Source organism: Hibiscus syriacus, unplaced genomic scaffold (genome assembly GCF_006381635.1).
Source record: "Hibiscus syriacus cultivar Baekdansim isolate YM2019G1 unplaced genomic scaffold, ASM638163v2 tig00111996_pilon, whole genome shotgun sequence".
Lineage (NCBI taxonomy): Eukaryota > Viridiplantae > Streptophyta > Magnoliopsida > Malvales > Malvaceae > Hibiscus > Hibiscus syriacus.
The window spans coordinates 134,802-162,020 of NW_024063233.1; the positions used below are offsets into that span (position 1 = coordinate 134,802).

A 27,219-nucleotide genomic window follows, 5' to 3' on the forward strand; every position below is an offset into this window, starting at 1 on the left:
TAAATCGTATTGCGATAGTCAGATTCGCATTGCGATTTACATATTTGCATTGCGATTTTCCTAATTCGCATTGCGATTTACTTAATCGCGTTGCGATTTACGTATTCGCATTGCGAATTATGAAAATCGCAACGCGAATACGTAAATCGCATTGCGATTTTGTATTATCGCGTTGCGATAGTCAGTATCACATTGCGATTTTCCAAATTCGCATTGCGATTTACTTATTCGCATTGCGAATTGGGAAAATCGCAATGCGAATTGGGAAAATCGCAATGCGAATTGGGAAAATCGCAATGTGAAATTAGAAAATCGCATTGCGATAGTAATAATCGCGTTGCGAATCTGGAAACTGATTTGCGATAATGGAGATCGCGTTGCGAATTAACGATCGCATTGCGATTTTATTGGTCATTTTGACAAATCTAAAAAAATTGATTAAAATCGTATATTATATGAGATTTTTGGTCATTGAGGTTATTTTCTCTTTTCATAATTTGTAACTTGAGAAAGACTCCAACCAAGACTCTTTCTTTTCCACTTCAGTTTTTCCTTTCGGGTGGTTTCATTTGTCAGCTCCGAGTCTTTACTGTTCAAAGGATCATCAAATCATCAATACCCAACGCAAGGGATTCTCAAGGTTTGGCTTTTCAGTTGCTCATCATCCCTCCATAAGGTATGGGTTCATGGCCTACTTTGCTAATTTTTTATATCTTTGCTTAAAATTTCTAGTTTTTTTTATGGCTGTTTTATGCTCTTTGTATTCTTTCCATCTTTCTCTTCTTTATATGGATTAGCTTTTGGGGTTTTTTTTATTATGTATAAGTAATTTGATAGAATCTATTTAGTATGTGATGGGTTTCCATGATCTGTGTTTATATATTCTAATTTATCAACTTTGGTTCTGAAGAATTGGTTTGTTAAAAAAACCGGGGAGAATGATTTGACAGTCTCCTATTTGTAGTGGTTGATAGTTGAAAATTGTTTGGTTGTTTGTCTCAATTCTCAAGAAATTATATGGACAGAACTTAACCTTTTAGCAATGGAAAACATAGTTTGGGTGCCCCTTCTATTTTTGCAACTAATGTAGGATTTCAAGTCTTTCCAATATCTAAGTTTTGGGGTTTTGAAGGTAAGAATAGGAGCTTGCTTGATTCTATTATTTATAGCAATTTTCCCCTGATTCTGCCTTTTTAGATAGCTGGTTAAAGTTCATGTCAAACAGCAAATTCTCACATTCGGGTTTTACTTTACTGTGTCCGATTATGGTGTTTGTATGTATTTCCTAAGGTTTTCCTTGTCTTAATGGTATTTTTTTGTTCATCATTTTGCTTTGCTTTTATTTGCTACAGCTTCCTCTTTGTCTGCCCGCCTGCTTGCCTTAAATATAATTAGGGCTATCAAAGGCTTTCTAATTTGAACTGGATATTATGTTTTTTTTTCATCTTATGACAGTGAACCTGCTGAATTTGTGCATTGCAAGATGTTCTCATCTCCCGGGTACTTAAAGAGACCAAAGCATGGTTCATAAAGCTGACTTAATTGTCATTGGCATCTTCGTTGGCTTGGCCCTTGGTATCTTGATAGCTACACTGGTATTTTTCGGGATAAGGTGGTACAGAAAATATGCAAAACTGAGCTGCTCAAATGCACGTAGTGTTACGGTTATTCCAATAAGAACAAACGGCTTTGGTACGAGTACCGACTTCAGTGCGTCTCTCTCGAGTGCTGTGCCCGTTGAGGTACCAGAATATCATAAGAAAAGTTCTCCGAATTCTTGGTGGAGTCCTCATAGTAAAGATCAATTTGCTTCTGCTTCTGGCTTGCCAAAGTATTCTTATAAGTAAGTTCATTGCTAAATTGAGCATACACAATATACAGTAGAATATCAAAGGCAATTCTTGTGGTGAGGCTTACCAAAGTATTCCTATAAGTTCATTGCTAAATTCAGCATACACATTATGCTTAACTTGTGTATCAAAGGCAATGCTTGTTTAGAAGCTTGCCAATTTTCACATTTCCTATAATGATAAGAAATAGATATATGAATTTTAGTTTACTGCTCCTATTTTAAGCTAAATGATTAACGTTCAATGTTTGTTTGTGAAGTTATGTTTAACTCATTCACTATACTTTTCATGGATTTACTGAAAGCTACGCAAAAGTTTACAACTATTTTAGGAGAAGGATCATTTGGTCCTGTGTATAAAGCTTCAATGCCTACTAGCGGTGTAGCAGCTGTGAAGGTGCTTGCTTCTGATTCCCACCAGAGTGAGAAAGAGTTCCACACAGAGGTAAGCTGCACTAACCATGCAAAAGAAGGCATCCTACAATCTTGGGAATAGATAGTTTCCTGGAAGTCCTTTTCTATCATAATGGTACTGCCTGGACTAATCCAACTGTATGAAGAACTGGTCTATTTCAATTGAAATAAAAAATAATATTTGACTTTGTTTTGTATGAAAGCATTGTGAGCGAAAGTTTTTTGAAGTACCGCTGATTACCTTTCAGTAGCCTGTACAAGTAGGTTAAAAAAACCGATAATTCTATCTGGACAGGTGCTAAGTTGCTAACATTGCAATTCCATTCTTTGAATAAGTGGAATGAGATTCTTTTTGAGAATATTTTAGTAACTAACATATCGGGTTAGCATTTTTACTATTAAACCTTTTTCCCTTTTTCAGGTTTGTCTACTAGGAAGGCTGCATCACCGGAACCTCGTGAACTTGGTAGGATACTGTGTGGATAAAGGGAAATGCATGTTAATTTTTGAGTTCATGAGCAATGGAAGCTTGGCAACGTTACTATATGGTAAGCTTGAGAGCCACTCCTTTTTTTGCAGCGCTCCTATTATATTGTCTATTGTAGATGAGTGGTAGAACATGGTAATTTATGCAAAATCTCACTTTTTCTTTCCAGTGGTTTGTAGTCTAGGATCACGGCCACCCGTCCGACTTACTTTTACTGCCCATTTATGTTTTAACCTGTAGTATAGATCAAAATATCTTATGTTCTAAATAATAAGCTTGCTTCTGATGATAAATGTTCTACTATTATCTTGTTGCGCGAAGTTCAATTCTGTCAAATGCTTCTAGCTGGCAAGCTTTTGAATCCATCAAGATTTTAATGTTATTTGGACCCATAAATGGCATGGTGCTAATATTGTCATTCCTTAACAATAATCAACCTGATCTATTTGTAATCAGGTGAAGCGGAACGCTGTCTGAATTGGGACGAAAGACTTCAAATTTCTCTTGATATTTCATATGGAATAGAATATCTTCACGAAGGGGTAAATGATGGAATAATTCAAAGTTGATATTCTCCAATTTGTCATTTGACTTAATATCACCCATTCTTGGACAGGCAGTCCCTCCAGTAATACATCGTGATTTGAAGTCTGCTAATATATTATTGGACCAGTCTATGAGAGCCAAGGTGAGCAGCCGTACGATGTCTTGCCTTTTTCGATTTTTCTCCTTTTAACCTATTGAAACAACCAAGATAACAATAATGGACTCTAAATGGCATGACTTCTCAACTGTTCCTTTGCTAGGTTGCTGATTTTGGGCTGTCAAAGGAAGAGGTTTTCGATGGCCGAAACTCTGGCATTAAAGGTACATATGGCTACATAGACCCAGAGTATATATCCACATACAAGTTCACAATGAAGAGCGATGTATACAGTTTCGGTGTTATCATCTTCGAGCTAATTACGGCCATCCACCCACATCAAAACTTAATGGAATATGTCAATCTTGTGAGTCTCTTCTTCCTATGTAGTAAAAGTGTTGGTTGTAGTTCATACATCAATATTTTCTATAACATAAAGTTTCCTTTATAAGGCCGCTATGAGTCCAGATGGTGTAGATGAAATCCTTGATAAGCAACTTGCTGGAGAATGCAATATTGGAGAAATGAGGCAGCTAGCTAAAATTGCTCATAAATGCTTGCACAAATCACCGCGGAAGCAGCCTTCAATGGGTGAAGTAACACAAGCTATCCTTAAGATAAAGCAGAGACGCCTGGGTAAAGAAGACACGAAATCCATGGCTGAAATGGATTTTTCACGAATTATGAGCCGGATACAGGAGCAGCATATAGAGCTGACCAAATTGGCCAGCTTGAGTGAGATTAATTGAACAACGGCAACTTCCATTCTACTGTCTCAGGTTTACTTCACTCTTTCTGTTCTCCGAAATCCAGAGCAACTGATACATAGAGATGAGGTGTTTAAAGATTTCTGCCCCTTCGTATGATGTAGTAAGGGTGATTTTCTTAGTCTATGCTCATCAGCACTGGCCTTTGATTGGCAAATATCATTTGAAATCTCACTCTCTTATCTTCTCTTCTCGTCATTGGTTTAGGATTTCAGTATTATAGAGTTATATCTTTTTTGTAAAAGGTCTCGATTTGTTTTGCTTTTTAGTTAAAGTCGTATAAAATTTCATATTATTTAAAAATATTCCTCGTCTTCGTCAAATTTCATATATTTTACACCATATTTGCTAGGTTGACAGAATTTCTTAGATTATTCGAAAGGCTTCGAGGGTTCAAAGTTTGTTCTTCTTTTTCATAATTTGAGGAAGCACAAAATGATTCAAGGTCCACAGACCAATTGAATCATCAGACACTTTACAACATTATTCAAAAAGTATTTGATTCTATTTCTTCTTACAAATTAATTAAGAAATAACAAAATTTATATTCTGACTCAACACAATATAAACTATCATATTAACACAAAATACCCAAATAACAAATACCCTAAACCTATGATCTAATACCTTTAAATGTAACACTCCGAAGCTGGATATCGTATCAAAGATATCACATCCACTAATAAAAACATAGTCACAATTAATCATCACAAAACATATTCTTATCACATGATGTACAGACTAGGTATTCTGGAAAAGAGAATTCTAATCTATTTCCTTAATTTTCCGAAGATAAATTGTATGGAAAGCAAAACAGTAATTTCATGCAAATGCAAACGTAGACGCCATGAGTTCCATTACCAATTGCCAAACTTCAATCAACAATCGTCAGGGCTTTTCTATTCCTTTTCTTTTCCTCACTTAACAATCAACACAGGTATGAGTTGAAGCTTCAAAATAGAGTTCAGCAGGCATAAGATAAAACTGCAATGTAGCCATTATGGCTAAAAACTATAGCAAACCAGAAAACGTCACATAATTTGAATCTGCAAATATTGTATACATTCATTATTTGTCTTCTTGCAAATTCCTTGTATTCTATTCAACATTCAGCCTTCTCTAAAATTCGGAATAAAGAGAAGTTCAACCAGATTATTTATATACGAGGACACCATAGCAAAATCAAACAAAAGCAAAGTGGAAACAGTGAGAGTTAAAAGTCAGTGAGGAAATGTAAACAGCAGTCCTCACCTCTTCCAACTGGAGACCAGAGTTTCAACGCTCTACAAGGTAGTAAACCATATCCAATAACAGTAACTTCAACTCATCAATGAAGTCCATTCTTGATAGGAAATCCTTAGAGTAACCTACAGTTTTGCTTTCTGGTTCCAACAACCCTCAAACCTTTTTAACTTTAGGCTTTCGATTTCTACACTTTGAAAACATTAGCCAACTCAAAACTTGCATGAGGTTCCAAGCCTCAGTCTCTGCCTCTGACTTACACTCCCCAACTTACGATTAGAAAATTCCTGGAAAATCAGATGCTGGAAATTCTCAAGATACTGTACCCACTCCTCTTCACTCATATCACCCAGTTTCACGAAACATGAGCTTCCGACTAGCTGTTCATTCACGCTTCTGATTCCAGATGACGTAGCAGACGAGTAACCATTTTTCAGCATTACTTTCTCATGCCTCCAACTCTTTTCTCCAATACCGACATTTTTCATTGAAATTGACAGTCTTGGAACATTTGGAACCTTGTCTTGAGCAGCAGTATAAGCACATTCATCTTCCCTTGGTGGTTTTATATTCCCATCATCCTTGCTCCATTCGTCTACATTCTCTTCTACCTTGGAAAGTGGATTCCGGGTATTTCCACCAACCGGACAACAATAAACATGTGATGCCAATTTCTGTTCTAGATTAGAAGTTAAATTGAACCCCTCCTTGCATTCAATTTCAAACTGAAACTCATTCTCTACATTTCTCACATTATCAGAAAGCATATTCCTTTCCTCTAGAACTCTCCTTGCCTCAATACATATGAACTCAAACTCACTTGGCACCTCCTCCGGGCCATGAAACTCCCTACTCATCATCTCACCAATCCCAGCTAAACACAAACCAGAAATTGCTGCTTCCTTGAGAAAAATTGTGCAAACAACCAAGACACGGAGACATGCCTCTCGAATCATTGGAAGCTCCATTCTAAGCAGTTCAGAATCTCGAAATGGATCAAGACGGGATATATATTCAAGCTCATCCTCTGAGAAAGGAATTGATGCCCGAGGCCAATGGATCCACTCAAAGTAGGGGTCCTCCATGTTTTCGGGAAGGCATAGGCCATGATCAATAGGCACAAGCTCCACTTGGTCAAGTCCTCCACCTCCACCAATTTTCCTAACCAGAAGATTTCCAGCATGCCTATCAATGTTCAAAATGCGGATATCTAATATCCCTATCTTATGTACAGCAGCAACTGGAAAGCTTGAAGTCCCATGATCACTGGCATCAAAATCATGAGGGATAAACTGCTGCAGAGAAGCAATCTTGCTAAATTCCTTTCTCTCTTGCTGCTTGTTTCCATTCACTCCATCATTGACATTAAAAATAAAGTGTGTGACCTTCACAAGAGCAGTTGAGGGAACATTGGCAGAGTGATCATAGTCAAGAAGATAAGCTGCTGCCTCCCTAAAGCCAGTCTCCCCAACATGCACTGAGCGTTTCAGTCCTGGCTGCCCAAGGGCTTTGCCAATAAATCCTTTTGGGTTGTTTGGGGCATAAGATTCTTCATCGGTTGGTTTAACAATTGCACAATTTTCACCCTGGCTATTTCGAAAATAGTAGGCACCTCCTAGACCACCACAAACATGGATGGGATCAACCCCAATTTTCATAGCTTCCACAATTTCCCCTACCAGTTTCTTTATCCTGGAGAAGTTATTTGAACACACTAATATCTCAATGGGATCACTCTGATCTCTCTGCTGAATATCCTTCCCATTAGGTGAGAGATATGGTGTAGATGTGCTTCTATGGATGAAGTTTCTTGTGAGAATAAGTGGAGAATCATGTCTGACAGTACTTAGATCATTCTTCAGCACCACATCCCCAAATATGAGAGACCTCTCCTCTATTGGAACATTAAGAGCAATCTGTAGTTTCCTTTTCACAGTATGGGCATTGTCACTCCTATCTAACTCTATACCAAGAACAGAGCCAGTTTCAGTCTGAACAAATACTGTCTTCTTCCAGAAGGTTTTGTTTCCATCCTCTTATTTCAATGACATTCACTGTTAAAGAGTCCCTTAAATGCTGCAACAGCCATCGAGTTAATATAATGGAACAGTTCAGATCACGATATGTGAAATGAAAAGAAGTACCGGTATGGTTCAGTGCCAGCAGTGACGATGGCGACGGCAGAGAGCTTTTCTCTCAAGCAGACGCTAAATTCAAATGCTGGTAAAACTTGAATGGAAATTAATGTGTTGTATGTGTTCATAATCACCCATATGAATCTAATCAGTAACTCTTTGTTTTACATTGTAACCGGTCCTGTAAAGCAAAAGCAGATATAAAATACAGTGAAACTGCTACATGGTGGAAGTAAGCTGATACCAGTAACCAATGGAAAGATAAAATAACTACTAAAAGAAACACAAGAAAAACTGATTCAATTTCTTAAAGAAGAAAATGAAGTAAAGCTGAAAATTCCATTATCAAAAATCAAAACGAAAATTAGAGGACTAAATACATCAAGCAAGTAGTAATCACAAGGACAGCTGCATTAAATCAAATTCATTGGAACCAAAAAGAAAAAGCACACTATTACATTTACTAGAGTATTATGCAGTAAATTCTATGCCTAAATTAACAACTATATATGGAAAACACCAAAAGAACTAAAGCTGAAGTAAACTTAATTTGCTTCAAAATATATCTTGAAATAATAGAAAACATAACTCATGCTTTCTTGATCAAATAACTATGAAGTTGAATATTTTAAATGAGAAACCATTTGTGATGAAATCAAAACGTTAATATCAATTTATCCTCCCAAATATTATAAAGGAAAAAATGAAATAATAGACCACGTATCCATTCCAAACCTAAAGGCTGCTACATGTTTCCTTTCAAACGTACCCTTACTAAAACTCAGATGCCAAATAGATTTGATAACTGAGCAAAGATGCAGCCATGCTAGAAATAAAATGCCAAACGAAGACTGTAAATTAGAACCAAAAGAAACAGAATTAGAAGAATAAAATAAATTTTATATAAATCATCATTGCAAACCGCTGTGTATATAGGATTACGATCATTCTTGTTTACTAAAACAAATATTCATCAAAAATATTGTTTGCTTTTCCGAAGGAGTTTTTCCTTTCACTTTTCCTTTCAAAAGTAAAAAAAAACAACAGGAAAAATATTATCTTCGATAGTTTAAGAAAATCAAAGAATTCATTCTTTCTTTTCTTAATACTTTATATGATTTACCAAAAAAATATGTTTTCCTTCAGTTTTTGCTTCCTCAAAACTCTAATAGGCATCTCACTATCAACATGAAAATGAAAAAAAAAAAGAGGAGAAACAGTTCGAGATCATTCTTCTGAACAATAAAATAAATAAATAAGAAAATAGAAAGTAGTTGCATTAATTCGAAAAAGGGAAAGTGAGGACGAAAGACTCGCCGGTTACGAAAATTGACGACGGAGCCGCGACGGAGAAAGAGATACCGCCACTAATGAAAACTAACGGTGGAGATTCGACGATGAGAAGGTAAACGAACGGTATGATCCGATCAGTATTTTTCTCGGTCCAACTTTGGTTTTCTGAGATTTGTTTGTGTTTAACCTCTTTTCAGGAGAATAGGAAAGGAGGGGTGTTAACAGTTAAATAATAAAAATATTAAAAGTTTTGGAAATTAGTAATTGGGCAGTATAAACTACGTGGATGCTTCAGATTTGCCTTGTCATATATAGGTGACGTGGCCATATCTTGGATGGGTGGAGCAGTTAATCGGTTGGCGCTTGGCGTGTTTGCCGAAACCTAGGATTGTATCAGTTTTTATATTATCAAATTTTTTATATATAAAAAAAGGTCTCGTTAAAATAGTATTCTGTCTAATTGGAAGAAAAAAAATACTTATGGTAGCAAATAATAAAAAAACTATGAGAAATCACTTAGCAAACTAAAATAAAATAAACTAAATGAAAACAAACATACTCGTCACAACCCGAATTTAACAAAACTCATCAATTATCCTTAACCGTCAGAATCCTCCCGCTGAATAGCATGAGAGTTCTCAACCTCACGCGTTGCATGGTTAGACTCACTCACACTTTGAGTCAAACACAGAATATGGTGCTACTTTTTGTTCAGAAAAGAAAGCACCTCTAATAGAAGTTCTTCAAAGTATAAATCGATGTCTACACCGTTTTTTCGTCCTGATGGAGAAAAGATCGATACCGACTCAGGAGTTTTCTATTTAAAAAGTGTTTCGAAATGTGAGTCACTACCAATCATTTAAGGTGCGATTGGAACACCGTGAAATTATGTGATTTTAATAAAAAAAAATTTCCTTTTTTCAAAATACCGAGTTTTAAGGTTTGTGAAAATCCAGAAATCAGTTTCGGTAGTCGGTTACGCATAAGGAATGATTAGCACCCTACAAGTGCTCAAAAATTGGTATCTAGTTGATTACCTTATATTTAAAATCGGAAATTTTGAGTTTGATCTTTATTTAATTTGAAAATCATTACAGATGCAAAGTTGAAAAGGGTATTCGTTTATTGAGACCGATAGCATTCTACCCCAAGCGTAAATGCGGGAGATCAACTATTGTGCCTAATAATTGAATATTACCTCGTTTTTAGAAAATCATGATGTATTCTTTGAAAATGATGTCGACCTATTTCGATAATCACCAGTAGTCACACTCCGAGCACACTTACGGGAGTTATACTATTAATTCCCTAATAAGTGAGCATGGCCTTAGGTTAAAAAAAAACAATGCAATCAAACACATTTTTATTTAATCCTAATTAAGTTAAGGTAAATTAAAGGCTTTTTCTAGCTTAAGGTGTCAAATTATGAAATTAAAGGACCTAAAGGTTCAAACCTAGAAGTGTAGGTTCTAATATTAACCCTATTTGATTTTTAAACCGATTATTGAATCGAATAACCGAGGTGGTCCCTTGAGCATTTACGCGAGGGCTAATTCGAATTATTCCCTAAATTAGGGGGACTACATTAAAATCTATCTAAAAGTGAAGGCTCTATTTAACCTATTTAATTATGTCAAAATTAAAACATTAATCGAATCAAGGACTAAAAGGGTCAAAGAACTAAAATATCGGGCTCTAAGAGACTAAAATTTTAAGGACCTAAATTGATAATTTCTAAAGTTAGGGGGCTAATTAAAAACACAATTATTATCAAAATTATTAAACTTAAATCTTTTTAGAAAATATTAATTATTAATTAATTTTAGAATCGAGCAATCGACTCGAGTAATCGGGCATCTTATGCGAAAACTCGACTCGAATTGCTCCCCAATTAAACTAGAGTGTCGTCCTAATTGCTAAGCTTGATTCGAATATTAACCTATTTAAAACTAAATCTAAGAATTAAAGCCATGAAATATCAAAATAATTAATAAACATAATTAAAATAATAAAATAACAATAATAAAAAAAGTAAAAACAAAATAGAATAAAAAAATAAAATAAAGGACCTAATTGCATAATTTTTAAATTCCTAAACCTAAACGGAAGAAATTAAAAATAAAAAAGGGATAAATTAAAATAAATTGAAATTTAAACTGTAATTCGAAATAAATTAAAACTAAGCATATTAGTGACTAAAACACAAAACACACATAATATACAGGGACCTAAGAGCAATTTTTCATTTTATTTAAGCCTAAAAAGTAATCTATAAAATAAAAAGAGAAAATTACATAATTGAACCACATATATTTTTAAAAAATTAAATAGTCACTATACATGACTAAAATGCAAAAACACGACAAACTTAAAGGGACTAAAAGGAAGTTTCACCCAAATAAAAGGGAAAATTACAGCTTTGGAGCCTACTAGACTAAAATATAAAAACAAGCTAAAACTTGGGGGACTAAAACGTGAATAAACCAAAAACAATAAAGTATGCACAAAAGAAAGGTAAACTAGCAGTTTTGGTCCTTTCAGGGACCAAATTAAAAAAATATGACAATAGTTTGGGGGGTTAAATCCAATTATACCCAATAGTTTCCGTATAAATATCAAGTGTTTTTTTTGTTTTTCATTCACTCTAAGCCAAAACAAAAAAAAGGAAAAAAATTCATTTTGCTCTCTTCTTCCCCGGCTGGTAACAGGCCAGCCACCCCTAACAAGCTTCGGCCATCAGAAAACGCAAATCGTCCCAAAAATTTCAGAAAAATTCCTCAGGCCCATATCTACCAATCTAAGCCCTCCCCTTGGGCTAAAAATGTTGTAAACCACCCCTAAATCCGAATGAAAAGCCCCGACTTTTTGGCTTCCCTCCGAAATTCGGCGACGCGTACGACTCGGGTAAGTTTCGAAACTATTTTCTTTTATTTTTTTTCTTTTTATTTTGGTTGTAAACGGCTGGATTGGGGTGTTATGTTTGAAATAAAAAATCATTTATCTTATGCTATATATTTTAATATTGCAGCTTGCACTACTGAGACTCTAACCAATAAAAAACCTGAGAAAAAAGAAAAAAAAGAAACATAGAGGCTATTTGAAATAAAAAAACATTATTTTATTGTTTTGCTCAAAATCAGTTACAGTGCACTTTTTTGAAGGATTTTTCGGAATCTTGTTACACTGTTTTTTTAGAATCCGACCACTTTAAATTGTTTTTTTTTGTTGGGTTTTTATACCCATTACATGTGAAATAACAAAAATAAATATATTGGTTTGGTGTTAGTTGTTGTAACGTGAGGCATGGAATATAGCAGAGGAATGGTGAACAACAGGGCATAGCCTGTTCGGTTGGTGGTGGCAGCAGGCTTGGTTGGTGGGGCTGTGAGTGGTTGGTGATGCAGGGTATGGCCCCTTTTTTGTTTTAAATTAATTTCTGTAATAATATATAGTTTTTGGATAAAAAATTGGTGCTTACACTCGCCAATCGACAAGCTACGAGATAAAGTGGTTAGTGTATCTGGCACTTCATCCAAACTACAATTGATAAATTTAATCTTCACCTTCTAATCACGTGATAACAACTCAAGGGTCTCCTATACCAGTAGATTGTTCTCTAGACTAGTGGAATGATTGTTAAACAATTGAACCACTTCCATATTATCTTGATCAAGTTCAATTCGTTGAAGACTCATCCTTTAAACATGAGAAAGCATGATAAAAGTAACTCATAACTCAACTATAAAGATAGAACATTTACCCAGACTTTTAAGTGAAGCCAAACAATCTTGATCCCTGGTCATCTCGAAGGATGTCACTCGCGGCAACATCATTGTTTTGTAAGCTACAAGCTCCGTCAGCATTCACCTTAACACGGTTATCATGAGTTTTTTTCCAACGTACGGTGTCAGTAATTAAAGGTCATGATCCACCATCCTAATTGGCATTTTGAATGAAATTGTTTGATTCAAAAATAACAAGAGTGGAATAACAAACCCTCTTTCTCAACAAAATACTCATCAAACAACACATTACAACGACGCTTCCAAAGCTGCCATAAAATTGTTGGTAAAAAGATATTTCAATCACCTTTGACAACAATAAAATTACTTAGTGAGCGTAGATTATCATCAACCAACCTTCAAAAGGCATGTGTATAAACACGTTCCATTTAGAATCACGAATCAATTTCGAGCAACTATATTTATCGTCACTGGAAAATAATGTAAAACATGTTCAACTGATTCCTCACTTAAATTCTAAATTTTACAGAAAGAGGAGTTCATAACATGTCGACGAGTTCGCTCTAAGTTAGTAAGGAGTTTTTGACTCGCAAGCCAAAGGAAAATCCATATTCTCTGGAAAACATATTTGCACCAAATAAATTTTCTATAACACCCTAAACCCGAATAGGCTTAAAGTGCCACATTAGGCCACCGAAGAAACCCCTAATTTTCAAAACATATTTATTTTCTTTTCAAGCATTCTGAATGGTATCATAACACATACAAAACAATTATTAAAACATTTTATAAGTCAGAGATCCGTGACACATAATTTAAATCAAAATAATACATCTTGAGAGTTTACAACTCAAATACATAAGTAAGGTTCCATGAATACACATGCCCACTAAAGCTACATTACAATACTCTAAAGGAGATGCTGGAAGTTATGCTGCGACGGTGCTTCACAAACTGCTTAGCTACTGACCTGCCAATGAAAAACATCCAAAGGTTGAGCTTACAAAGCCTAATAGTATAATCGCTAATCTAATGTAGCCTTAAAAGTTTCATAAATGCAAGAATATTGAAGACATAGTACTAAGCAATATGTACATACATGATCTAGATCAAGTGCTACCTACTTAAGACTTATTTGTTCTATCACTGAGGTAGGAGTCTCACGCTTACCTTAATCCTCTTCCAAGGGACTCGCCATGAGTACACCACTAAAGAGTCTCTAACTCTAATGATTGTAACTACTACGCATTATCTGAATGTGACATTGATTTTATTATGCATTATCTGAATTCAAACCTATGCAAACTTAACCGTACTATGCATTATTTGAATGCAAACTTGACTAGTATCTGGTCTCATACAACCATTAAACACTAGTGAACTAAGGGAACTCAGTGTCACATAACATCAGTGAAATTTCAATTAACATACAGAATGATTTCTGGTCCTCACATAGCCATTAGGTAGATCACAGGGGGAACCAGTGTCATATAGCATTAGTACAATTCCTACTCAACGGAAGCATTGACTTAGTATTACAATGCCTTTAAGCCAAACTTTAACATATCTGACGCACTGAACTGATGGACTATACATGCATGACTGAAACTAACATGAGGTAGGTCTAGTGGTGTGGTCATAGGAGTTTCATGTGCATCTCAGGACAACACACTAGCCTACCTTGAATAATCAAGAGTCTCGGGGTAAAAACCAAAATTTTACGTGTATAAAAAACTTACATCCCTAGCTTAGTTGAACACGCTAAAGTGAGATCATCCTCTCACTAACTGTTATCTCGATCATTCTATCACCTAGAACGTTATACGAAAGCTTATTATTTTGCTAATATTGTTATTTATTAAGCTACTTTATTTGGTTCATTTGTTTCTTAAAGGAATTTTAGTCATTTCTATCTCTAGAGAAGTCTCTACATGTTTTATGAATTCGTGACAATTATTGTGCTGGTGGTTCGTTGTCTGTAACACTAATTGGCCTGATATCTAACTTGATTCATTATTGGGTAACAACTCTCTAAACGCTCCTACTACGATTTCCCTCAACTGACCCTCGAATTGGAGGGACAATTGTACGCTACCATTCACTGACATCCTTGTAGTACGCAACTCCGCTATTTTATAATCCAATTATCTCGTTATACCGCTCTTTGATACCTCCTCTATAATGATCTTTTGATTTTAGATACTCGTTACATGCTCAGTCAAAATAACTTGGGCATATTATGCCTGCTATGGTTACTCTGGTTGTAGTCCACTCCTACGAGTGTTCTCGGGCCCCTTTGGCCATTTATGTCCCTTACGAACTACGTTCTACCATTATAGATCATCCTTAGCTCTTACATGCCTCAAATATGTCAAATTTAACTGCCCAAAGTGAGTAGTTTTGATGCCCTAGGGTCAAGTATCAATACCCTATAAGTATCAATACCAGAAATAACTTCGATGTCCTGAAAAATAGCCCAGTATCAATACCAAACACCCTCAATATCGATATTATAGGTCCAATATTGATACTCTCCCCAACAACATCGATACACCCCTTTGAAATCCCTAATTTTTGCCCCAATTCATCCAGTATCAATATTGTTCATTCTATTATCAATACTCGAACCTAGAAATGATTTATTTATGCTCGTGAAAACACCTAAAATAATCTAAAGACAATAGTTTGGTTTCTAATCGTGTATTAAAACTTTAGGGAGTTATTTAGGGTCATAAAGTATCAGAAAAACATATGTTTTACATCAAATTCATCATTTATGACTTAAATCAAGGTTAAAACCCTAAAAACTCAAATACTCAAATCCTAGCAAATCATCATATTTAAGAAAACCTTAACACCACAAAGGATTAAAAATACACTACTTTAATGTTATGATCCTGAAATGAAGCTCCTAGTTTAGGCACATGTAATTCTTTATGATTTGGATGAAACCCCCCACTTTTCTTTACCTAAGAAATACCCCAAGAATTGAATCATTAAAATGGTGTTGCTAAGGAGTTTATGAAAGAAATTGAAGTATGAAAATGGGTTCAAGATCTTACCTTTGAAATAAGGTGTTTGGGAGGAAGAATGGAGAAGAAATGGTGGATAAAGGAAGAATAAATGAAGAGATAAAAAAGTCTCTATCTTTTAAAATAGGATAATTACACTTTTGGTCATGTCTTATCTTTCCACTATTCGAAAATCTCCTTTTTATTACTAATTGGCCAAAGCTCAACCCAATTAAGTCAATGACTTAAATTTATAATTTTCACGGGGTCCATTTACTATCTAGTAAACCAGAAACTACTAGCTCAAAATTTGGGGTGTTACATTTTCAATCACTATTTAAATCAAAATCATCATATAATTGTAAGTAAAGACATATTGAATGGTCTCATAGCCATGATATGTTGAATCACATGGTCCAAGAAAACACATTGAAGTTTTATCACGTCCCAATGTCCCAACTCAGTAACAAATGAAGCAACACTAGTGGGAGGCGATAATCTCATGCCAAGATAATGATGAGCCAATAGACCCACCTGCGCCAGCCAAATGTTATACCAAAAGTTAGTATGAATCTCATTGAGCATAGTACAACAAACACTCATACAAACATCATCCTGTACTTCGTCAAAACCTTTCCAAAATCTCGAACAATTAATATTTTGAAGAGAAACAAGTAAGTTATCATACCATATATATTTATCCTTAAGGATGCAAACCCACAAGCTATTGTCATCAAGGATTAACTTATACCCAATTTTCATAAGGAAGTCATAATTTTGTTTGGATAAATCATGTATCCCCAAGCCACCACAATCAGTAGGAGCTTTCAACATATCTCAACTCATAAGAGATAGCTTAGATTTTTCATCTCTATTTCCCCAAATAAATTGTCGGATTAATTTCTCAATATCAAGATAAATATCTTTCAGAAGCCAAGTGGATTGCATAACATAAATCAAAATTGCTTGCAACACATATTTTGCAAGGGTGATCCTTCATGCCAGAGATAGAGTACGGGTTGTCTAACCAGAAAGACGTCCCTAGATCTACTCAATCAAGTAGCCATTAGTTATTTTTTGACTCGGATATGAAGGAGTGAAACACCAATGTACTTGTATAAATTCGTTACAACCTCAAAGCCAAAATTTTGTGAAATTTTTCGATGAAAATCTAAATCACAATTCTTGGAGAAACAAACATATATTTTAGAGACACAAACATGATGGCCCGACCAAGTACAAAATCTATCCAACACTACCTTAATAATTGACATATGCACTCTCGAGGCTTTGGACAAAAGGACTAGATCATTGATAAAGAAAAGATGTATCAAACCATGACCATTCTAAGATAGATAAATACCCTTCCAATCACCCATATTCACTGATTGATAATTTCATATGCCAATTACTCCATGCAAAGAACAAAGAGATATGGTGATAAAGGACCACCCTAGAGAATACCCCGGGTATGCTTAAAAACATATGTAATCTCTCCATTTTAAGGAATATGCGTAGAAATTGAGTGGACACAATGCATAATGAGAGTGATAAACTTACTTGGTAATCCCACATCAATCAAGGTTTCCTCTGTAAAATCTCACTCAAGCCTATCATAGACTTTCTTAAGATCAACCTTTATTTACATCCAAGCTTTCTTACCCGATTTATTAGACATAAAATGAACCACCTCCTGCGTAAAAATAATGTTGTCCATGATACTTTGACCTGGAGCAAAACTATATTGGTTAGGATGAACCCAATTAGGTAGAAACAACTTCAATTTAATGACCACAATCTTCGTCATAACCTTATAAAGGATATTACACAAGCTAATCGATCAAAATTGGTTATAATACTCTAACACTTCAGCCTTCGGAATTAAAACTAAAAGAGTAAGATTCACCGACTCCTTCAGAGGTTCACAATAAAAAAATCTTTTAACAAAAAATAACAGAATCCCTCACAAAATCTCAATACTTCTGATAGAAAAAAACATAAAGACTATCGATGCTCAGAGCCTTAAGAGGATCTATGGAGAACAAAATTGGATCGAACCTCCTCTTGCATCACACTCGCAAGCAAAGCTCTCTTGCCAAAGTCACTAATATGAGAAAAGTTACCCGATGAAGCAGGAGTTCTATTCATAGTAAATTCACTAGTGAAACGTGTGAAAAAACTCTACTGCACAAGCCTTGAGTTCATTAGGATCCATACTCTAACGCCCATCACCCACTTTTAACTTTTCTATAGAGTTTCTTCTTCGTCAAGCCATGACTAAAGTATGAAAATACTTGGTATTTCGATCACCTTTTTCATTCTATCAACTTCATGATTTTTGATACCATAAACTCTCCTATTGATTGAGTACTAAATTAAGCTAATTTTTAGCTCAATCTTTAGCTTTTCAAGAAAAGGTAAGCTTGATTTCTCCAATGCGTTTTCAATACCTTTAGTATGAGCAAGAAGAAGAGATTTGTGTCGACCAATATGATCGAAGGATTCGGTGTTCCACCTCAAGCAATTGCGTTGTATGCTACATATGTTAACATTCATGCTTTCCTCCTTACACCACGAGTTCACAATTAATTTTTTAATCTTGGGGTGATCATTCCATGCATCAATATAACATAAAGGAGGATCCACTTTATTACGTTTCTTATGATCCAAGACAAGAAAGATAGGTCTATTGTCAGAGCCTTATTTATGAAGATGGAACACCTCCGACAAAATAAAAGAATCATATCACTCATTGTTACAAAGGCATCTATTCAAACGCTGAAACAAATATCCCCACTTCCACGCAAATTCAAAACCATTAAAACCCACATCTAAGAGACCAAAATTGAACAAAAAAGCATAAAATCTTCGAAAAATCATAGTGTCATTATGAGAAAAACCCTATCTCTTAGAACTGTTACAAATGGCAATGAAATCCCCTCCTGAAACCCACAACCTATTAGGATCCAGTTCTAAAGTGTTGGGAATAACAGTCTATCCCGCTTCATGAAGTTAAGATAGGCACTTAGAGATTAAGGATATTAAAGAAAGTACAAGACTATAATTCTCCAACTTGGAGATTCTTCCACTATACAAAAGATTAGTAGGATTACAAGGATATGTTCACAAAATTTGACTCACGCTTGGTGGCTCACTCAAGCTTAAGGATAAAGACTTCTCAAGCTATCTCTCTTCTCTCTCAAAGAGGCTCTCTAACTCTCTAGTTTCTCACTATAAGAAGTGGATTGTCTTAGTGTTTTTGGATTTTGGATGGTTAAGAATGAAGTTTCTCACCCCTATTTATACTACTCCACATTCACAATGAATGGTGGAGATTACTTACATCCAAGGGTGAAGGTTAATTATCTAGAATGTTCCTCATACTCTAAGAAGCTCTACACTCTTCCACTCCCTTCCATAAGGTTCCACACATCTCCAGAGGATTCTACACTCTTCCACAAGCTTCTAGAGAGTTCTACATTTCTCTAGAGTTCTTAAGAATGTTCTAGAAAATTCTACACTTCTCCAGAAAGCTCTAGAATTTTCTAGAACCTCTCCAATTAAGGGGGTATCCAACAAATGTCCCCCTCTCAACTTCATTGGGAGGTAGTAGCAAGCCAACACCTTGACAACAATCTTCGAACTTCTTTGTCGGTATTACTTTAGTTATCATGTCTGACCAGTTCACATCTGTGTGAACCTTGTCAACATGTATTTGGTTTTCTTCGAGAAAGTCTCAGATCTAATGATATATAGTGTCTATGTGCTTTGTGCGGGAAAAAATGTTGAATTATTTGCCAGATAAATTGTACTTTGATTGTTGCACTTTAAGACATACCTTTCTTAATCTATTCCCAGCTCCATCAACAAATTCTTCATCCACAACATCTCCTTGCAAGCTTCAATAGCTGCTATGTATTTTGCCTCAGTAGTGGACAATGAAACACACTTTTGCAGCTTTGATTGCCACGATACATCTCCCCCTATAAAGTAGTTAGGTATACCATGTTGATTTTCTTGAATCAATATCATCGGCCAAGTATACATTTGTGTATCCTTCCAACACATGTTTTCATTTCCCAAAGCATAAACACCTTTTGAAAGTTCTTCGTAGATATTGGAAGATCCATTTGGTTGCAACCCATTGTTCATTCCCTGGGTTGGCCAAGAAGCGACTCACGACTCCAACAACATAGGTGATATCTGGTCTTATGCATATCATTGCATACATGAGACTGCCTACTACAGATGAGTATGGAATTTTATTTATTTCCTCCATTTCGTTATCATTTGTGGGACTTTTCTTCAAAATCAACTTGAAGTGTCCAGCAAGTGGTATGCTAACCAGATTTGATTTGTACATGTTGAATCTTACCAACACCTTCTTAATTTATCTCTCTTGGGATGGCCATAATAGTCTCTTTGATCTATCACGAGTTATTCTCATCCTAAGGATTTGTTTAGCTAGTTCCAAATATTTCATGGCGAAACTCTTTCTTAATTCTTTCTTTAAAGCAGTTATCTTCATGTGATCTTGTCCAATATATCCTCAACACATAACAGAAGTATAAGAAAGTCACCACTTGCATACCTTTTTGTGAAGACACAATGATCGCTTTTCGCCTTTTTGAAATCATGTTCTACCATGAAAAAGTCAAACTTTTTGTACCATTACCTTGGTGCTTGCTTAAGCCCATATAGACTCTTAGTCAGACGGTACACTATATTTTCTTTGTCTGGAACTTTGAATCTATCATGCTTCTCTATGAGATTTCTTTTTCTAGATCACCATGTAGGAACACCGTCTTGACATCGAGCTGTTCAATCTCCAAATCTTGCATGGCTTCTAAGCCAAGGACTATTCAAATGGATGATGTATTTACCACGGGAGAGAATATTTATTCAAAGTCTATACCGTGTTCTTGTCTAAATCCTTTGATGAATAACTGAGCTTTATAGTGAGGCTTTGAGATACTATCTTCGGTCTTGATCCGATACACCCACTTATTATTTAAGGCTCTTATCCCTTTTGATAGCTCCACAAGTTCATAAGTATGATTCTCATGCAAGGATTGCATCTCTTCTTGCATGGCTCTTCTCCACTCTTCTTTATGACTATCACTAATTGCTTCTTTATAGCTTCGAACTCCCCCTCATAAGTGAGCATAACATACTCATTTGTATTATACCGAGTGGATGGTCTTTTATCTCTTGAGGATCGTCTCGACTCTCGTGTTGTTAGAGAGGTAGATTGAGGCTCTTCCTGAGCTGGTTCATCATGAGCCTCCTGGTTAGTTTGCTCTGACATAGGTTCATGCTCTTCAGTATCATTGTTTTCTTATGTATTATTATACTGACGTTGAACTGGAGTAGGTTTGGTGTTCTTGTCGCTTTTTAATCTTGACATCTCTAAATTTTTGATATCTTCGATTGTTTGGTCTTCAAAGAATACAACGTCTCTGTTGCGGACAACATTCTTATTGACTGGATCCCAAAGCTGATAACCGAATTTATCCTTAGGTGAACAAAGGTAGATGCATTCCTTCGTCTTTGCGTCAAGCTTGACTCTCTCATATTTGGGTATGTGAATAAATGCCCTGCACCCGAATACCTTGAGATGATTGTATGAATCCCTTTTTCCCGTTCAGACTTCTTCTAAGATGCCCCCGTTCAAGGGAACTGATGGTGTAAGGTTGACAATGTCAACCACTTCTATTATAGCTTCTCCCCAAAATGATTTAGGTAACTTAGCATGAGAGAGCACAAATTGAACTCTTTCTTGCAATATTTCTTGCAATATGCTTCAAAAGGACCTCTATACTCACCTCCATTGTCAGATCATACACACTTGATCTTCCGTCCAGTCTCATGCTCCACTAGAGCATGGAATTCTTTGAATACATCAAGCACTTGATCCTTTGATTTTAACAGGTGCACTCACACCTTCCTTGAATGGTCATAAATGAAGGTAACAAAGTACAATGCTCCACCAATTGATCTCTCAGACATCGAACACACGTCGGTGTGTACGAGGTCTAGGATGTTTTTTCTCTTTATGGGCAGAGAAGATCTTTGGAAAGAAACTATGTGTTGTTTTCTAGCTAAACATTGAGCACAAGGGTCAAGTGGTTTACCTTTCACGTCAGGAAGGAGTTGTTTTGGAGCGAGCATGTGTAGACCCTTCTCACTGATGTGCCCAATTCATTTATTCCATATATCTACATCTTCAGTGGTGATGTTTACCTCTCCTTTGTAGAGATTAGCTTGCATAACGTACAATGACCTTTCCTTGTTTCCTCAAGCCATTATTAGGCTTCCTTTTGTGAGCTTTCACTTTTTTTCACCAAAGTAATTTATCAGACCAACATCATCTAGTTTCCCAACAGAGATAAGATTGAGGCGCATGGCCAGAACATGCCTCACATCTTTTAAGATAAGATTGCATCCAGTGCTTGTTGTCAGGATGATGTCTCATATCCAGATGATCTTGCTCATGTCTTGATTTCCCATTTGCATCGTACCAAAGTCACCGCTTCGGTAGGATGAGAAGAAACTTCCATGTGGAGTAACATGGAAGGAAGCACCAAAATTGACAATCTAGGAGTTATCATCATAAGCAATGTTTAGGATATTACCTTCATCAATGATATATAGAAAATTTTCTTTTAATACTGCGGTAGTAGTACTATTCTCTTATTGCTTATTCGTTGGGCTGATTTGGTCTAGCTTAACATTATCGACCTTCTGGTATCTCTTGAAGGATCGAGATTCTATTTTCTTGTGGCCTATCCTTCAACAATAGTAGCACGTAATCTTCGAGCATGACTTGGATCTACCTTGGGATTGATGAAATCTCAGCTTTTGCTATTCCTCAAGTTTTATTCCTACCCCTGTTCTCAATAATATTAACTTAGGGATGAATAGATTCGCCTTGTTCTATTCTCCTTGCTTCTTCACCGAGGAGGCTATCACTAATAGTATACATGGTGAGCTTTCCTTCCGGAGCTGAATTACTAAGTGTAACAACGAGTGTATCACAACTTTCTGGTAAGGAACTGAGGAGTAGAAAGGCTTGTAACTCATCGTCAATTTTCATCTCAGTTTTTGTTAATTGATTTACGAGCCCTTGAAATTACTTAAGTTCTCAATCATACTTTGACCATCCTTATACTCCAATTTCACCATCCTTATACTCCAATTTCACCAACCGTCGAACTAAATTGGCTTTGTTACGAGGCGTTTTCCATTGAATCATTGACTCAAGCTTTGTCCATAATTCATAAGCATTTGTATAAGTAGAAACATGCTCAAATAGGGTTTTATCAATATACTTACGGATCATAGGAATGGCCTTCCGATTTAGTAGCTCCCATTGAGCATCACTCTTGCCTTCTACCTTGTCTTTATAGATGATGGGCTCATGTAAATCCTTGCAGTACAGGTGGTCCTCCATCATCGGCTTCCAATATGAGTAGTTATTGGTTGTGAGCTTGATCATGTCTCCATTATAAGCGATGTTATCCTCCATCTTGAACTGCACGAGCTAATTACGGCTACAGATGAACCTGAATCAGATACCACTGTTGGGAATAATGGTCTTTCATGCTTCATGAAGTTAAGATAGACACTTAGAGATTAAGGATAATAAAGAAAGCACAAGAATATAATTCTCCAATTTGGAGATTCTTCCACTATTCAAAAGAATGTAGGATTACAAGGATGTGTTCACAAAATTTTACTCACACTTGGTGGCTCGCTCAAGCTTGAGGATAAAGACTTCCCAAGCTATCTCTCTTCTCTCTCAAAGAGGTCTCTAACCCTCTAGTTTCTCACTCTAAGAAGTGGACTCTCTTAGTGTTTTTGGATTTTGGATGGTTAAGAATGAAGTTTCTCAACCCTATTTATACTACTCCACCTCCACAATGAATGGTGTAGATTACTTACATCCAAGGGTGGAGGTTAATTATCTAGAATGCTCCACACTCTAAGAAGCTCTACACTCTTCCACTCCCTTCCATATTCTTCCATAAGGTTCCACACATCTCCATAGGATTCCACACTCTTCCACAAGCTTCTATAGAGTTCTACACTTCTCTAAAGTTCTCTAGAATGTTCTAGAAAATTCTACACTTCTCCATAAAGCTCTAGAATTTTCTAGAACCTCTCCAATTAAGGAGGGATCCAACATAAAGCTCTCAGATTTTTCATCGCTTTAGAGGATTCGGGCTAGCATAAACAAAAGTAATGAAGAAAGAGTGATGAATCACTAAATTCAAACAATTACCATAAACATACTGATTAGAGACAACCATGATGTCAAGTTTAACATAACTCACTACGTTACCTAAATATCTCCTGAAAAACTTGAAGCTTTAACTTTAAATAAGAACTCAAAACCCAAAATTTTGACAAAATTATCCACCTTCGAACCACTCACCATTAGCTCCAAAAGGGTAATAATATTAGGATTATACAAATGCACTAATAACTTAAAATAACATCTAAAGACAGAGCCAAGTAAGCCCTGTATATTCTAAAAAGTTGTATTAACCATAAAAACACGAAGAAAGGAGACCCAAGGGGTTATTCACCCCCTCAAAATCATTGTTAGAAAACCATTGCAAATATCTATTAGGAATATATGAAAACTATCAACATTCCCAATCGAAATTTCATTCTTAGTCTCACCACTCATTGTATCGAGGTGGATAGGTATTTCATCAACCATTGCATTGACTCCTTGCGGGTTTGGTTCGTGCTTCTTAGCTTTTGGTCATCTTCTAGGCAATCCTTTGAATGTTTTGATTGATTATTTTGGAATTTATGTTTATGATTGGCCTAGTCAATGAGTGATTAATTGAGCTTCAAGCATCACCTACATCATCTTAGGACGCCATTTGTTCCTGTGATAGTTCCCTTAAAACCACCACTTTTCTACTATGTATTGATTTTTCAATTTTTGATGCATTACCTGCCCCACCCACTAAGAGGTCCTTCAATTGGTTTGGAACTATCTTCTTAGTCACTTTATGATCTCCAACTGATTTCCTTAGATCACTCAACAACATATTCCCTTATAGCCTTTCCTCTAACGAGATTACCAGCCTCGACCACCTTCCTATCTATAGGAGAAAATTTCATCTCATTCATGACATGCATCGTAGCATTGGTCCGATCCTTCTCCAAGCCATTGGTTATATATGTAGTTAGGGCATCAAATCAACTTCTATCACCCTACTCTATAGCATGGTTCGATCCTCTTCCAACTTTCTACTAGTTATCACTTTTCTTCTTTGGTTCGTTACTTGCATCCAATGATCAAATAAATCTCTACCAGATGCTCCGCGTGGAATGTTTATCCACTCCCATACTTTGTCTGACTTTTACCCTGAACTTATCTTTAGTATGACCGAATTTCTCACATAAAAAATATATAGTCAAGAGTCCCTCATATTCAATGTCAACCTGCTTCCCATCTATAACACCGTAGTACCTTTATAAGATCAACAACCACAACAAGTCAAGCAAAACGACCTATTTTGCCCTCCATTGTGTTAAAATCAACTCGCACCGCCTTCCCAATGGCCCTTGAGATATATCAAAGGATACTCTTAATATAATAATGATAAGAAAGGCGAGGTAGTCTTACCCAAGCTAGGATTATCGAAGGATGAGTCTCAGATATTGAGAAACTTCTACTCCATGGTTACACCGTTAAATTGCTTCCATAAATCACATACGATCCTCCAGCAAGAACTTTGTTAGTCTTCCTTCTGGGCAAAACAGACTAAAAAATACTTATTATTTAGATCCATAAGACTTATTACATCACACAAACCCCATAAAGATTAAATTCTATTGAGTAAATTTCTATATCCAATGGTCTTGCCAAGAAACCGAACAATGATAAATTTAGCAAGTTTCTAATCCATCGTTTGATACACTCGTTCCGAAAACCTAATTTTAGGTAAAAACAATCATTGTCCCATATGATCACATCATCATCAGATATCTCAACATCCAAGTCTTCAATCATTGCAGTATGGGATTTGATATTTTGATTCCCCACAGCCATATCATGAAAAGAAATTTTACATGGTCCATTATTTGGGTCGATATGATCCTTATTCCCTTCTTAAGCGGTCATGGTATTAGTTGTTTGATTGTTCTGCCCATTGATACCCAAAGTGACCTTCTCATCAGTCTTAAATAAGTTTGGACAATTAACAACATTCTAATTCATCTTGGGCAAAGACCATAAGCTCTCTTCTGTTATTACATCTGCCATCATGACATCACCACCCTTCCTTTCGGTAATCTTTTCCACAATAGCTTCATACTTACCCACATCTCGCGAGGGCAAAGGATTGTCTGATACACTGTTTCCATCCACCCGCTGACCATTGTTCTTTAGCGACATCGTGTCCCTCGAAACAGGGTCTCAATCTGGCGGCTGGCCACTAGGGGTGATTGAAGGATTCAAAGATGAAAACCCTTGATAGAAAATTTAAGTTAACCACCGACTTTTTTTTTATTTCTCACAGTTTGTATATTCTCATTTGTTTGTCAACAACTAAAAATAAAATTTATACAAATCAATCTATCTCGATAGTTAAAGAAACGGTTGATATTTCTAGAAAATTCAAGTTCCAGCCCCAAAGACTACATAGTATTTTGAGTATTCACTGTCAAATCGTTGAGAATAAATATTATCACTTGTAAGCAATCTAGATTAATAACAAAAATTGTAGAACCATCAAGCAACTTCAATTTGTTAAACATAGTGTTATTTTTTTAAAATATTTTAGATTCGAACAATTATGTTTACAGAATATATTTATTATCAACGATTAAGAGAGATTATAAACAGTAATGGGAGTTTGGAATTAAAAATTTAAAGAGTTTGAGTTTTTTATATTTTAGAAAAAATAGATCTTTTTAAAATATTATATATATATATATATAAGCGTGACACATGTCAGACACAATTTTTAACGATCGTAATAGATTAGGCACTTAAAAGATAACGTTAAAAACGTTAAGCACCTACATTGACTCAATAATACTTTGGGCACCTAAAATGAGCAAAAAGGTATTTAAACAAATATTTTTTCAATAATCCTAAAAATACAAATAAAAAAAGAAGAAAAGGAATTTAAAGAAAGGCTGAAGTACACACATAATTTTTAAAATAATATTTAGCCATTAAATTTTCAGCAGTTATAAAATAATCAATAAATTTATTAAATTATTACAAAATAATTATTTTTTAAGCTAAACGTACTTTGAAATATCAACCACAAACAGCATCTGTAGCAAGAACATTTGAAATGCATGGAGGAAAATCATAAGCATAGTAACGAGGTATAGTAACCGTTAAAGCAAACTAAGCGATGTAGTGGGCAGCTTTATTGGTCGAGCGTCGGATGGCAAGAACGATGATGTGAGGATGGTCCCTTAGTAACCTTCGTGCTTCTGCAAGGTGGAACGAGGTAGTAGAAAGATCCAAATGTGTAGAATATAATTGTTGAATAACATTGGAGGCATCACTTTCAACACTAACTGATGTAAATCGGAGTTCAATAGCCATATGTAAAGCCTTTGTTATTGCTATAGCTTCAACGATAGCCGCATC

At 35.6% G+C, this 27,219-nt stretch overlaps 1 protein-coding gene and 1 pseudogene across 1 annotated transcript; one reads left to right on the top strand and one right to left on the bottom strand.

The window, feature by feature from the left end:
• The first annotated feature begins 552 nt into the window (after positions 1-552).
• On the top strand, positions 553-4,307 carry LOC120174009 (calcium/calmodulin-regulated receptor-like kinase 2). Its single transcript, XM_039181008.1, has 8 exons — positions 553-676; positions 1,456-1,843; positions 2,141-2,294; positions 2,685-2,811; positions 3,207-3,292; positions 3,367-3,438; positions 3,557-3,760; positions 3,846-4,307. Exons 2-8 carry the CDS (start codon positions 1,521-1,523, stop codon positions 4,140-4,142), a joined length of 1,263 nt encoding a protein of 420 aa, XP_039036939.1. The 5' UTR covers positions 553-676; positions 1,456-1,520; the 3' UTR covers positions 4,143-4,307.
• An 868-nt stretch (positions 4,308-5,175) lies between these two features.
• LOC120174014 lies at positions 5,176-7,759 on the bottom strand (annotated as a pseudogene).
• Between the last annotated feature and the right edge of the window lie 19,460 nt (positions 7,760-27,219).